Genomic DNA, 14187 nt, shown 5'->3' on the forward strand with positions numbered 1-14187 from the left:
GCCAGCGGTGACCCCAGGACTCGGTGCATGGCCGGGGCAGGGTGGGGCACTTTCCTGCCTTCCATGGTCGCAGGGCAGTAATGGAGAGACCCCACTCTGCAGAGAGGCTCCCAGCAGCCTGCCTGCTCTTCTCTCCACGGGGCGGGCATTGCAGGGCAGGGGCAGGAGCCGTGCTGGGTGGGCCGCCTGCATTCTCACTGACGCTGTTGACTGGGGACACATCGGAAGCCTCTGCCCCCGCCAGCCAGCACATCTTTCAGCCAGAAACCTCTCTGCTTGAAGCCAGCCCCTTGTTTAGCGATGCACTGTTTCCTGCCCGCTTCCGTCTCTGCTTCCCACTCTTGCAAGGAAGTTCAGAGAACAGGAAGCAGCTCCGAGTCCCCTGACCCTCACCCCCCACCCCCACCCCGGCTTCACAGGTCTGAGTCACGGCCACAGGCGAGGCCGCTCGGCCAGCCCCTCCTTCATCGCCCCTTGTGCTCGGCTGGCTGGACGGCTCTAAGACCACCTCCTTTTGCATTCTGTGGGGGCCAAGGGGGACACCATGGCCAGGAAAAGTGGGGCAGCTGGCTGCTTGGGGGTGGGCAGAGCAGGCAGGAGTTCTTGGGTCAGCGGGAAGCGAGCCTGCTCTGTGGGACTCAAGGAGCAGCCACGTGGGGAGGGGCCACGTGGGACTCCTGACCTCCGTGGTGGCAGAAGCCCCTGCCTGAGCAGCCTGGGATGGGACAGACTGGGGGGAGCCTCTGCTTTACTTCCCTGGAGCCTGCTTCCGTGCTGGGCTGCGGGGCCACTGTTGCCAAGACACACTCCCAACTCCCGTCCAAGCTCTCTGGCAATCAGCAGTTTGGGAAACCGAGAAACCAGCACCCCAGGTGGTTGGCGGGGAGAGGTGTACGGCAGCCAGGGCTGTCACTGAGGATTCTAGATGACCGGGCTTTTAGACCCTGGGACAGGTCTCCTGAGGAAAGTTTAAGGGGCAGGTAAGAACTTCCACTAGCAAAGCTGACCTTGACAATCAAATTGCCTTTGACCTTCAGAGCTGTTAATCACTTAATTCTTGCCTAGAACCTTCCCAGGGGGTCCAGAGCTGCAAGAAGGCTGGGTGTGGGCAGGAGTGGGGGAGGGGATGGAGAGGCAGTGGGATGAGCCCCGTGGCCACACAGCTCGGGGCTGCAGCCGGGGCTCTGCCCAGCCCAGGCCCCTCCTTGCCGGGAGGAGAGGGCGCCCGGACGCTGCTCACCTGCCGTTGCCGTACTTGATGCGGATGTCACGACTACGGTTGAGCTCCTTGCCGTCCTTGAACCACCGGTAGGAGGGCTGGGGGTTCCCGGCTGCTGCCTCGCACTTGAGTGACTGCTTCTCACCCACCTGTCCTGTCTGGCTCTTCATCTTCTTCAGCTTCGGCCGGGTGGCTGTGGGGCACAAGGCAGGTGGGTGAGTGTGGTGGAGGTGGGCACAGCGCCAAGCGTGAGCGAAGGGGGGTGTGGGGCCCTGTCCTTGGGCTGGGCTGGAAGAGGCAGGGAGCGAGGCGAGGGCTGAGGGCCCGCCCCCGGGCGCGTTTCTCATCTGCAGTGCTATCCAGGTAGCTGCTGCTCAGGAAGTGGCCCTGTGCCTGCCAGCTTAGGAAAGCAGCGCAGTAAGCCCGCGATTTCACTGCAATGATTGAACTCGTTCACAGGCGGGGACGCTGAGGCTCAGCACGGTCAGGTCTCTTGCCTAAGGGGGCGGGCAATGAAACGATTCAAAGCCAGGTCTCCTCGACTTCGTTCTCACGATCTAACTCTTGTCCCGGATGCCCAGGCCTGCGCCATGCCCAGAGGGCACAGGTGGACCGAGAGGACACCTCAGCTCCCACTCTCAGGCAGAGCGGCTGTGACCGGCACTGCTGTCACTGCAGGGTGTACCCAGGCCAGGCTGGGGGCAGCACTCTCTCTGCTCAGAGGTAAGGGCTGGGAGGGAGGATGGAGGGAGGCGAGCCAGGCACAGGGGGCGCCATGGCTGACGTGGGTGGGTGAGATGGGGGGCAAGGCCTGGATGGCACTGGTGGACACAGGACCTGTTACTGATGCAAAACCACCTGTGCCAAGCTGCAGGCTTCCCTGGCTTTCCTTAAACTCCCTGCAATTTGCACACAGCCCAGTCTGCCAGGCACCACAGACTGCCAGGTATCACCTCCTTGCTCCTCTCCCCATCAACTAAACAAAGACAAACAAGTAAAAGGAAAAAGGTGAGGGCAAGCCAGAGCTCCCTGCTGGGCTGTGTGATAAACCCCACGGGCACAGCCCCCTTCAGCAGGTACACGCCTTCCTGCACGCGCTCACTGTCCCAAGCACCGTCCCACTGCCTGCCGCTGAGGCTGAGGCTCTGAGAGCTCCAGGGTCTGGGAAGTGGGCAGGAGATGGGATGGCTGCAGGGCACGGAGAGAGCAGGGAGCCCGCCTTAGCAGCACACCATACAGGCTGCACAGCTCCGCTCACGTCGGGAGGGAAAGACTACAGAAGATCAAAAGAAAATCACCGTGATCCCAGTGCTCAGAACTCTCTCTCCCTTTCCCTCCCTCGCTGCCTCCGCCTGCCTCTCTCTCTCTCTCTCTCTCTCTCTCTCTCTCTCTCTCTCTCCACACACACACACACACACACACACACACACACACACACACACAGTGGGATCAGTGCTAGCAACATGTTTCTTTCATTTAACGAAACAATGTAAGCCTTTCACCTTGGTGTTGAATATTAATAGGAGCATTTCCCCACAATGAGATCTCTAAGTCATGAGTTTCTGGAGATGAAAACAGACGCTGCTTGAGAAACGGGTTCCGTGAGCAATCTGGTTTGGAGAACATGTGCGTGAGCCCGGGCCAGGAAGCATCTTTATCCACTTCAATAAGATGCTCCAAGCAAGGACCTTGACACTGTTTTTCTTGGAACCCTTAGCAGCATTTCAAGGAAATAAAGTTATGTGGAACAAATTCTCTGACCTGACTAATGGTGGACGTGCAGAAGGGTACACGGCTTATCAAACAAGTCTCCCTGCAACTTCTGACGACAGCCACGTGACTGCCTCCTAAGGGCGAACTGACTTTATCAGCTCTCTTTACACCCCTCAGAGATCTGTTAGTCACAACCCCCCTACCCTCGGCTACGCACACATGTGGTTTTCAGGGCATCCTTTTTCATGACTGCGTAATGTTCCTGGGGCACGTGCCCCATAATTAAATAGTGCATTCCTGCTGTGGGGCAGTCAGCAAGCCCCCTCCCTCCATCACACATGACCCAGGGGGAACCTCCTCATAGGTGCATAACCACACACCTCCCAGCACCCCTCTGCTCTAGGCGTTCAAGTCTGAGCTTTGCAACTGTGAGCTTTGGGTCCTGGGGCCGTGTCCACAGGCTTGCTGCGTTGGCACCTCAGCGCCCTCCTTGGCAACACACAGGTGGTAAATAATAGCTGCTCCCTCAGGGGGTGAGGGCTGCGAGGATTCCATGAGATGATGCACGGAGCACCTGGCGCAGATGCAGCAGCTAATGAGGGCCGGCTATTACTGCTATTGCTAGCCACAATTATTTCCTACGGCGATCTTGCTCAAAGCAGAAGTGCTGCGTCAAAGGGGGTGCAAATCTGCTCTGCGCATGCTGCCAACACCCCTGGGGGAGGCTGCACCCAGCTGCACTGCCCCCAGTGGATGGCAGAGCCTGTTCTTCCTACATCCTCCCCAACAGGAGCCCTTATCATGCCTCTCATCTCGGCCAATTAGCCAGGCAAAAGATAGCGTCGATTTGTTAGTTTCAATTTGCACTACGTGCATTACTGGTGAGGCTGACTTTTTTCACAAGTGCATCGGTCTGCTGTGTTTCTTCCTATGCAGTCGCCGGTTCACGCCTGTGGTCTGTTTCTTTACCGAGTGCTCGGCTTATTGATTTGCCAGAGCTCCTGAGAAGCCTGAGGGCTCCTCACCTTCTGCAGTGTCTTCCTACTTCCCTCATTCTCACAGCTTAAAATCCTGGCGTATTTTTGGGCACCGAGAGCCTTTATGCGCATCAGTGTGTTCACCTGTGGGAGCTTCTGGAACGTCATTCTTGCGCGTGTGAGTGAAGTCGCGCCTCAGCACCCTCCCAGCCCCGCGGCATCAGCCTCCTTTACCCGCTCTGTACTGCCCAGTGGCTCCTCCCCGTGGCGCTCACCTGGCAGCAAGGTCTCTAGGGAGCTGCTTGTGATGCCAAGCGGAAGGCTGGGACGTGGTCCGCAGAGCCCAGCAGTGCACCCAGGCATGGCGCTTTGGTTTTTAGTTTATTTCAGAGGCAGAGAGACACACACACAGAGGGAGCTCCTGTCCTCTGGTTCACTCCCAGAATGCCCACAATGGTCGGCACTGGGACTGGGTCAGGCCACACCTGGGAGCCAGGACCTCACTCCAGGTCTCCCACAAGGGTGGCAGACACCCGGCTGCCGAGTCAGCACCGCTGCCTCCCACGGTCTGCATTAGCGGAAAGCAGGAGTCAGAGCTGGAGCTGGGACTTGAACCGGAATGCGGAACATGGCGTCTTAATCGCTAGCCCAGACGCCGGCTCCAGGCACCTGGGTTTTTAAAGGCCTCCTCTTTCTACCTCTGCTCCTGAGGCAGAAGGCACACAGCAGAGCGATCGTCAGGGCGTATAGCTCACGCACTGCTTACACACGAACACAGCTGCGTAGACTTCGCTCTAAGGTCCATGTAAACCTTGTAAACAGGTGATGTAGACCTTGGCCAAGGGGAGACTTCCAGTTAGTCCCCTTCCCCTGGACTGGGCACACAGCTTGTCTGAGGTCCTAAGGTGCCCCTCCCTCACCTGCAAACAAGGGCATCCCCGGCCCGACCTTCAAGGGTCACGTCCCTCCCAGCAAGCCAGGGCAAGGATGCAGCTAACTGGTGGCAGAGGGCAGGTTTCCCGGCACCAGACTTTGCACCAAGCCCATGCCACTCCTGATGGTGGTGAGATGGACTGGGGTAGCACGGGTGGTCTTATATAGACATGGACCCCAGAAATAGCAGGTGTGACCCCAACTCAGAGGGTCTGAGGAACTGGGAGCAAAATTATTTCCTGCCACCAATGGAAAAGATGGGGCCGCATTTCAGATCCTAGCTGGCGAACACCACGTCCTGACAATCTCCTCACTGCAGAACCACCACGCAGTGACGAGGCGGAAGGACGGGGTCCTGCTCTGAGGAGGTCCATTTGCACCAAGGGGCGCAGGCGCCGGGGGCAGTCAGCAGGAACCACGTGACCACGACGATTTGCTGGAGAGGACTCCACAGTGGGACTGAACCTGGTGTTCACAGGACACTTCCTGTGTGGTTGGAAGACAGAAGATGGGGGTGGGCCTCGGGGGTCTCTGAGGGGCAGGCAAGGCCCGGGTGACGTGGGGCTGTGTGATCCAGAACAAGGAGTCTGCGTTTGTTTCGCCTTTTTGTTGTTTTGACGCACCTGCTAGAAAATTTAAAATTATGCCTGTGGGTTGCATTATATTTCTGTCAGACAGCTCTTCTCTAAAGGATGACAAAATAAAAATAACCCGACATCTGCATCAGACTGCGTCTTGACGAAGAGCTTTCTCTCACAGCTCGGAGCGGTTCCTCACCAGAGCCATCTGATAGGCCGAAAGCCAGGGAAACCTGGGCCGTGGCAGGGTCAGGGCCGAGGCCACGGCGTGGGCAGGCACTCAGCCCTCCACTCCGTCCACACACGCTGGTTGGGGCCTGCAATGTGGTGCTGGCCTCTGTCTCAGGCAGAAGTGATGGAGCCATACAAGGAGTCACCTCGCCACCTCCCACCCCCCCCCCCACGCCACACCCCACTCAGGCTGGCTCGTTCCTTTCTGACTGTCTTGTTATGTAAGAAACACACTTTGTTGTTGTTGTTGTAGAAAAGTTACACAACACAGATGAGGAAGACAGAAAAGCACGTTTAAATCAATTCCATGGGACTTCAGCAGATCTTTCCCGAAGACGTATTCTAGAGTCCTTTCCCCATCGTCATTGGGAAACGCAATTTCCCACGGTGAGACCTGCGGCTCCACACCCCTGTGCTGCCTGTGTTCAGAAGAGCTTGCCAGCTGTCGTCCACGCACGGCGAATACTGGTGATGCCGCACACGGCATCCACATCAACTCTACTAGGTGGCCACAGGGACGGGTCCTGGTCCTAAGGTCTGTGTGTTTCCCAGCCCGGATGGGGCCTCCTAGATGCCCAGCACATGGGACAGTGGACAGCTGCCAGGCACTGGGTGAGAGCAGGGCTGCTGACTCCATACCCTGTCCCCATGGCCATCACTGACCCCAACCCCCAGCGGCTGCTCCTTGCCCACAGACAGAAGGCGCAGGTGCCAAGTTGATGGCCAGGTAGGCTCTTGAGTGCTGGGCATCTCTCCTTTCTCATAGGATTTTTTCTGCAGCAATAGCCCCCTGTGGGGGTGGAGGTGTGGGGGCTGCTTCAGCAGCTCTCCAAGAACAAGAAAGGGACCCTCAAGGCTGACCCAACTCTCCAGGCTTCTGGTGAGGATGGGTTCCCTAAGACTTCAGGACTTCAGGACCACATCTCATGGTGGCCACGAGTTGGGCCATGGGCCATGTGATGGCCCCTGCTTCCCGTGGCCTGCTGCCAAGCCAGGGCATGTGGCCTGTGTCTGTGGGCTGGGCCGTCCCCAGAAAGCACCTCATTAAAGTCAGCACCACCAGCCCATGCTGCGCACTGCCCACATCCCAGCCCCGAGGCCAGGAGGGGCTGCTGCTGCCAGCAGCTTGACCTCATTCCTCTCGGCAGTGGGCGGTGGGTGCGGAGCCCGCTGAGATCTGAGAGCAAGACAGACGCCGAGGACCTGGCCGGGCACCCGAGCCAGGCAGCGCCATCCAGGGGCAGGCGCAGCGGACTCTTGAAAGGGTTAATGGTCCTCACTTCATGACTAAGGCTGAGCCGGCCCCTGGCAGGGCAACACCTGGAGACGATGTGGCCAGGCCGCCTGGCATCAAAGTCTACCATGGTGCTGCTGCCGACCTGCCGCTGGCCGGCCCTCCCCGCCCCGCTCCCACCTACAAAGTGACTGACACCTATTGAGGCTAATTACAGACTCTGACTTCAAATGACAAAGAAAGAAAAAAAACCTTCAACTGACAACACAGCCGCCTTGAGTGGGCACCGACGGCCTGCTCCCTGCGCCTGCAGAAGGGCCAGGCCTCCGGGGGGGAGTATGTGTCCAGGGGCCTCCCAGCTCTCCCCGAGCCACGGTCCCCAGCCAGCCAGGTCCTGCTTGGTGCCTGGGCCTGCCTAATTCTTGGCTCACAGCTGTCCGACACGTGGTCACTCCCAGCAGCCCCTGTGATGTGCCAGGCACCCACCCTGTGCCAGGGGTATGGCCCTGAACACCCTTGGGTTGGGCTCTGCCCCCTGTTTGGGGCTGGGGCCCCCAGTGAGACTGGGAGGGGGCAGAGCCTCAGAAAGGGCCACTTTCTCCATGTTGGTGACAGCCCGTGGGCCTGGTGCCGGGCACCTCTGCTACAAGAGAAGAGGGCTAGGGCTGGAGCGGGCTGGGGATGAGCGCTGAAGAGGGGAGGCCGTGCTAGGACGGCAGTGGGGACGGCACTCGGGCAGCACCAAGGGAAGCGCAAACGCTCCAGCCCACAGGCTCCCCCTGCCCCGCAGAGGCCCCATGCCCAGACGCCTGCCTCCACAGCTCCAACACGGGGCACACGCAGGTCCCACCTGCCTGCCTGGGCCAACACCATGCCCACCTGCAGGGCCTCCTCCGGGCTCTGCCATGGCCAGGGACGGAGACCCCATGGGCAGCAGAGTCCCCCTCAGGCTCAGGGTCAAGCACAGGAACCGGAGTGGCAAAGCTGGGGGAGGGGGTGCCACCCACTTCTGGGGCTGGGCCACCGGTACATGCTACAGTGGGTACCGGCTACAGTCACCACAGCATCCCTGGGCTTTCCCCGGTGCGTGGGGCACATGCCCCAGATGCCGAGACTGGCACACGTGAGACACCGAGGGAAGAGTGGCAGCCGAGGGCACGGCGCCTCGGGTCTGTCCCCGCTGCCCCGTGTTTCAGCTGTGTGCCCTCTAGCCTCTCTGGGCCTCAGGTGACTCATCTGTAACCCACACGTGGTCTGCCGGAGACCAAGGGAGGAGAAAGCGCTCCATGGGCAGATGCAAGCTGCGGAGCCCGAGCATCTAATCAGCGGCTGGGTGCAGGCTGGGGAGGAGCCGTGGAAGGCACAGGCGCCTGAATCGCCCCCCTGGGGGAGCTGGGCCCTGGCCTGGCAGAGGTCTCTGTGCAGGGGGCCTTGCTGGTGGGCAGGGCCACTCCTCGCCAGGAGAGCCCTGAGAAGGCGGAGCGAGGGGTCCCTGAGTCCTCTCCCCCTCTCTGGCTGGAGTCGGCGGTCCCCGCAGCTCCGGGTCTCCTTAAGGTGCGGGAGGGCAGGGAGAGGGGTAGGGACCGGAAGCACTCAGCCAGGACTGCGCCTCAGCCGGGGTCACCCCAAGCCACAGGATGGAATCGGGGCTCCTTCCCCAGGGCGTGCCAAGCTCACCGGTAGGAAGAGCAGCACCTTGGCCGAAGATGGGCATGTGATGGAGCAGGATGCCAAGTACATGTGCGCTTTCAAGATTAAACAGAAATCAAGGCTTCAGAGAAACGCTGGGCTCTGGGAAGGGTGTGAGCAGGCCTCTGGGCTCTTGTCTCCTCCCGTTCAAATCCACCTGCAAGTGTGGACAGCTCTGGCCTAGGCACTTGGCGGGGAGCAGGATCCGAGGGCTGAGAAGTGGCATCTGTGGTCCAGGCTAGTGGGTGCGAGGGGCTGGGAAAGAACTCAAAGCCTGGGAATTTCGTCACCAGCTCAGACACAACACACAGACCAGTGTCTCTCCCGAGATGGCTCTTTCTCCCCGCGTCCCTCTTCCAGCAGCCTTAGCAACTGTAACAACCCTGTGTCTCCACTTTGCCCAACTTGCACCAAACCTCCTGCCCGTATAACGTCCCTTCCTCCACCAGGCCCTGGCTGGTCAAGCCATACTGCGCCTCCTCCCCCACCTACAGGAGCCTAGGCCGACGGGACACCTGGGAGAGCCACCTTTCTGTGCCTTTCTCAGCTCCCTGGTCTCCTTGGCGGCGCTCAGAGGCTCAGGGGCTGTCCTCTGGGTCAGCCGACGGGCCTTTCCCACACTCGCCTCTGTGTCTCCTCACCCACTTCCCGTCAGGAGCCACAGATGCCAGCACACCCAGCCACTGGGGGCTCCCCACGGACGGCCCTTCTGTGCAGCTTCCACACCCTCTGCTCCCACTCCCCGTGAATAACGCCCCTCCTCCCCCCGCTACAGGTCACAGCCTCGCAGTGCAGGGTGGACACGCAGGCCTGGCTGTGTCCCCTGCCAGGGTCTGATGCGACAGGCCAGTCACTTAACATCCCTGAGCCTTGCAGTCCTTGCCTGGGAAACAGGGCCAACCTCACCCCCTTTTTCAGTTTGGGCCAGGAATGAAACAGAGCTCAGCCCAGCGCCTGGAAGGCAGAGATAGCTTAGTAATGGGCAGCTCCGATTGAGCGAAATCCCGCAAGCTCTCCTCTGATGCTACCGCCCTCTCTAATCCACCCTGCCAGAAGCCAGCTTGGCCCTGCCCCGCCTCCTAAGCCTCGTCCCTGCTCATCTTGGGGCTTCTTACCTTGGAACAAACTGGGTTCTTTAATTCCCAGAGGGTGGGGGCCTTGGGGAGGGGAGGGGCTGGGGCGTTGCTAGGTTCCTGCTGCCTGGCCTGTAGCTGGGGCTCACCGGTGGCAGGTGCAGCCCCAGGAGTGGATAAGGTAAGGCAGACAGTGGGTGATGGGAGACTGTGACAGCTCCCAGGGGAGGGCAAGGACACCCCCACCCCTCGTTGATCCCGGAGCCCATTCCCAGCCGGCACTCGGCCCTGACAGCATGAACAGCCATCGGCCCCAGAGAGAGTAAAGCCACGGTGAGCCGGAGCAGCTCACCCAAGGACCACTCTTGCCCAGCCAGGAAGCGCAGTCAGGACAACCTGTCTCCATGGGTCCGTCTCTCTTCAGAGATGAGAAGGGAGCGTTAGGTGCCCGCATGCGCATGCAGCGGGGAGGTAGCTGGGAAGGGTCCCCATTCATTCTGCTCTCCGATACGGGGTGAGCACTCAGCACAAAGTGCGGAGCTGAGGTCAGGGTGATAGGGATGGACCTTGGGGGAGGTCCCAGCCGCATAGGGTGATGCCAGCACTGCACGGGGTGGGGGGCTGCATGCTGGGGACACAGAGAACACACACACCCCCTTCTAGCCCTCGATGGACCCAAGGAGGACTGGGAATTGGTTAAGCTCAGGCTCACGGGAGCAGGACGGGAGGGAGAGCCTGGTGCCCTCAGGGAGCTGAGAGAAACCACGGGGATGGCAGGGGGCAGGGCGAGATGCCAGGCTGGCTGTGGGGCAGGGCCGTGCCCTGTCACTGCCAAGCCCTGTGCTTTGCTGGGGTGTGTGGACTTCCTTCTCTGGGCCTCAGCTCCCCCCTCCCCCCCCGCACAGTGAAGGGAGTAAATTGTGAGCTCAGGTCCAGTGTCACCTGCCTGCACCACAAGTCACAGTCCCCTGGCCGGGCGCCAACCTCTAGAAGCCTCCCAAAGCGCAGGCCCCTGACATCCACCACCATCATCCCAAGTGGGCTTGGACGAGCACAAACTCTTGGCCGCACCCCGCCCTGCCCAGCCTTCCGCACACTGGGGGCCACTGCAGATGCTCAAAGAGCAGCGCTGACAGTGCCACTCTCGCGTTGATTCAGACAAATGTAAACCCCAGGCCGACATTCGGAAAACCTACCTCTAGACCCCAGCAGCCCCTCCCTCCCACACCAGCCTAGCACGAGGGCACTTTTCCTGCATGGCCCTGGCTCCCTGGATTGGGGAGCCCTCTCTGGACCCACAGCGTGGATTCAGGCGTTAGCACCAGCACCTTCCCAGCACTCAGAGCCTGGGGCCGTCCTCCTGTGTCCACGTCCACCCCTTCCTGCCATGCTCACTTGTCAGGGCACGGACTCAACCTGCTCAGCTCTGAAAGCTCTAAGCCACAGCTGGCCCCTGCTCTGACGGGGAGGCCCTGCTCCCACAATGCACCCACAGACCTGTGCTGCCTCTCTGTGGCTTTTTATGAGGGGCGTCGAATAGGGAAGAGCCCAGAACTGGGTGGAAGAGCATGGTGAGGTAGGGCAGGGGGCAATCCTCAGCTTAAGATCCCACCCTGCCACTAATTCACGGCCAACCACGAGCAAGACACGGAACGTTGGGCTTGGCTCCTTATCCGTGCAGGCAGGATGACGAAGTCCTACCTGCGCTTTACATCAGGCCCGCCGTGTAGGAAGTGCTCCTGAAATGACAGCGGCCTGCCACACAGGTTGGCCATGCGCTAGTCTTGACTTCTCCGAAAGCCTTTGGTCCTCCCTGGAGAATCCCATGCACCATCCAGGCTTAGCTCAAATGTCACTTCCTCTGGGAAGCCCTCCCAACACTTGCCAGGAGAACAAATCACTCCTCTTCTCACCACGCACCGCTCATTTATCTCCGACCTTGCACGCGATGCCAACTGCAGGTGGCTGCGCAAGGCTCTGCCCCGGTGAGCTGCCTTAGGCATCCGGGGAGTGAACCAGCAGGTGGAAGATCTCTGTCTCAGTGCCTTTGCCTTTTGAGTAAAAATGAATAGCTCCTCTTCCCCAGACTCACTGTCGCTCAGGCCAGCCTGGGGGTGGAGGGGATGGAGGCAGGGGAGGCTGGAGGACCAGGCACTGGTCCTCAGCTGTGAAGCCAACCCCGGGGCCAGGCTAGGGTCTGTCCTCCTGGCCTGGCACCTCCTCCCTCTGCCACCCCCAAGCTCTGGGCACAAGGTGCAGAGGGCAGTGTCAGGGACCACTTTGGGCTTCCTGTCAGTTTCTGAGCGCAGGGGGCCTCAGCCTCCCACGAAGCTGCTGCTTCCTTGTCCGGTGGCTCTCAGAGCCCCCCAGCAGGTCCAGGTCTCACGCTCGCTGCGGGGAGACAGCCTCAAGGCCACAGCGCAGTTTTACTTCATCAGACCTGTGGCCCCAGTCCCCCAGGCCGGGTGACTCACTGCCCCCGGCTGTGCCAGTCTGGGACGATGGGCGCTCTCTGTCCCCTGTTCACCCTGCCGCCCCAGGCTGAGGACCGATGAGTCCTGGTGTGTCAACTGCTTTGAGCTCTCAGGATGAAAGCTGCTGGGAGGTACAAAGTCGCTCTCTGCTTGTTGCCATCGTCCCTAATGAACCCAAGGTGCCAGGGAGCCAGAGCTGAGTGCGAGGCCGGGGCCGGGCCCTGGGCTGGCGGGAGGTCTGCTCCGGGAGCCCGGCTCGGCAGGGTCAGCCAGGGGCCACGCCAGGGGTGGAGGCTGCCAAGAACAACCCCCAGAGGCAGCTCAGCCACACACACCTGGGCACATCCCACCTCTGCCTGGGCCCAGACAGCCTGGAATCAGGTCTGGAAGCCTGGGTGTTGTCTTGATCAGAGGCAGGGGATGGCAAAGAAAAACCTTGCGAGGATTTCTTCGTGCCCAGAAGTCTCAGCTAGTGGTGCTCATCCACCTTCACACGCCAGGGCACCCCGCTCACGACCAAGGCCAGACCCTGTGCTCCCGTGCGCAGGCCTGTATGGAAGGCCAGGAAGTCAGATTCCAAAGTCAGTCTCTCAAACAACCCAGCACCTCCGAGGTCGTCATTTCCTCTGGAGGCTCAGACCCAGGCCTCCAGGCTGAGGCTCTGCCTTGCAGCTCAGAGCAGGGGACATCTCCAGCTGGCCGGGGAGAGGGAGGCCACACAGGCGCAGTGGGCGTGGACCCCAGGCGCCTGGCTTCTGCTGGGCCATTGCTCTGTGCCATGAGCGCACTGCCGGCGAGGCTGTGGCTGTGGCCCTGGGACGAGGGTAATGAGGGGGTGGGGATCAGCCCCAGGTGGAGATGCCAGGCGTCGGCCCCACAAACTCTGAGTCACGGAGCAGAACTCACACCTGAAGCTTGGCTCCGCCCAGCGCCCTTGCACTGAGGCAGGGGAAAGCCGCTTCCCACATCAGCTGGGGGTGTGCCTTCGGGGTCCCCTCCTGTTTTCGGCTAAGAAGGAGTTGGGGCACTGCTTGCGTGTGGTCAAGGACCATGGGGAGCCAACTGATGTCCCCTTCTCTCCCCCCACCTCTCTTCACTCTCCAGACCCCCTCCCCACACCGAGACAGAGGGTCTCAGTGGACTCTTGCTCACAACTCCACGCCTGTGCCTCCCTATCTGCTGACCAAATGTGGCCCAGCTCTGGCGCACAGCCTCCTGTGTGACAGACCCACGCCCTCCGCAGCTGGGGCACTCTGAGAATGCGCTGGGAGGACCCTGGCAGCCTCAGGTTGGCCTGGACCGGAGGTCTCCTGCTCTGCAGGCTGCTGTTATCTTAGTCACCTAAATCCGGGCCCCCTGGCCACATACCAGGGAGTTAAGACTCTTGGCTCTCATTGATGTGGGGCTTTCTCCTGATATCTTGGTTTAGAGCATGAACTTCCCTTGTGCCCTCCTCATTCTAGAGTGTTCCAGGTCTCCCAAATTCCTCTAACCCAGGCCTTGGGTCTGTTTGCTATCTGCTCACCAGCTGGCTCCCTGAAGCGCTGGCCGGCTGCGGGAAGCAGGGCACAGGAGGCAGGGAGGAACAGATTAGAGTCAAACAGCAAGAAGAACTTTCTCACGGGGGTAGAGGATGCCGGAACAGGACACCCCGAGGCCTGCGGGATCTCGCCCACTGCCCTGACCTCTGCCCCAGCGCATGCTCTCCTTGGCGGCAGGCGGCTCATTTCCCTGGCATGGGTGATTCCTGCCCAGGCACTTGCTGCCAGCTTAGCTCCTGCGTCCTTGCCACTGAGAGAGTGGGCGCTCCTAGCGAGCCAGCCTTCTAAGAGGTGTGGGGAGAGGGGGCACGGACAGTTAGAGGCGTGGCTCACGGAGCCAATCCAAGCATTACGGATCTTGCAAAGAGGCACCCTGCGTTCCTTTATGTCTCAGGTGGGCAGCCACCCCCCACTGACCCCACACGCACCTCCCAGCTGCCCGGCAGTGTCATCATGGACACACTTGCCCAGACTTTTCAAAAAGAGAAGAACTCAGCCTTGGCTTTTAAATGAGCTGCTCCTCTC

The 14187-nt window shown here is 60.5% G+C and overlaps 1 protein-coding gene across 9 annotated transcripts in view; it reads right to left on the reverse strand.

Annotated features, from left to right (window-relative positions):
- NRG2 (neuregulin 2) overlaps window positions 1-14187 on the reverse strand; it is a 183355-nt gene that overhangs the window by 32533 nt on the left and 136635 nt on the right. For all 9 annotated transcript variants that reach the window (XR_016236201.1, XR_016236202.1, XM_089335957.1 and 6 more), the window contains exon 2: window positions 1241-1412. Coding sequence is in view for 7 of the 9 variants with exons in the window: in XM_089335957.1 (XP_089192083.1) it covers window positions 1241-1412 (172 nt within the window). In the remaining 2 variants the exon portion in view is untranslated. The remainder of the gene's footprint in view (window positions 1-1240; window positions 1413-14187) is intronic.

The sequence above is a fragment of the Oryctolagus cuniculus genome, chromosome 6, assembly GCF_051225735.1.
Source record: "Oryctolagus cuniculus isolate XC-2025 breed Fujian yellow rabbit chromosome 6, ASM5122573v1, whole genome shotgun sequence".
Classification (NCBI taxonomy): Eukaryota; Metazoa; Chordata; class Mammalia; order Lagomorpha; family Leporidae; genus Oryctolagus; species Oryctolagus cuniculus.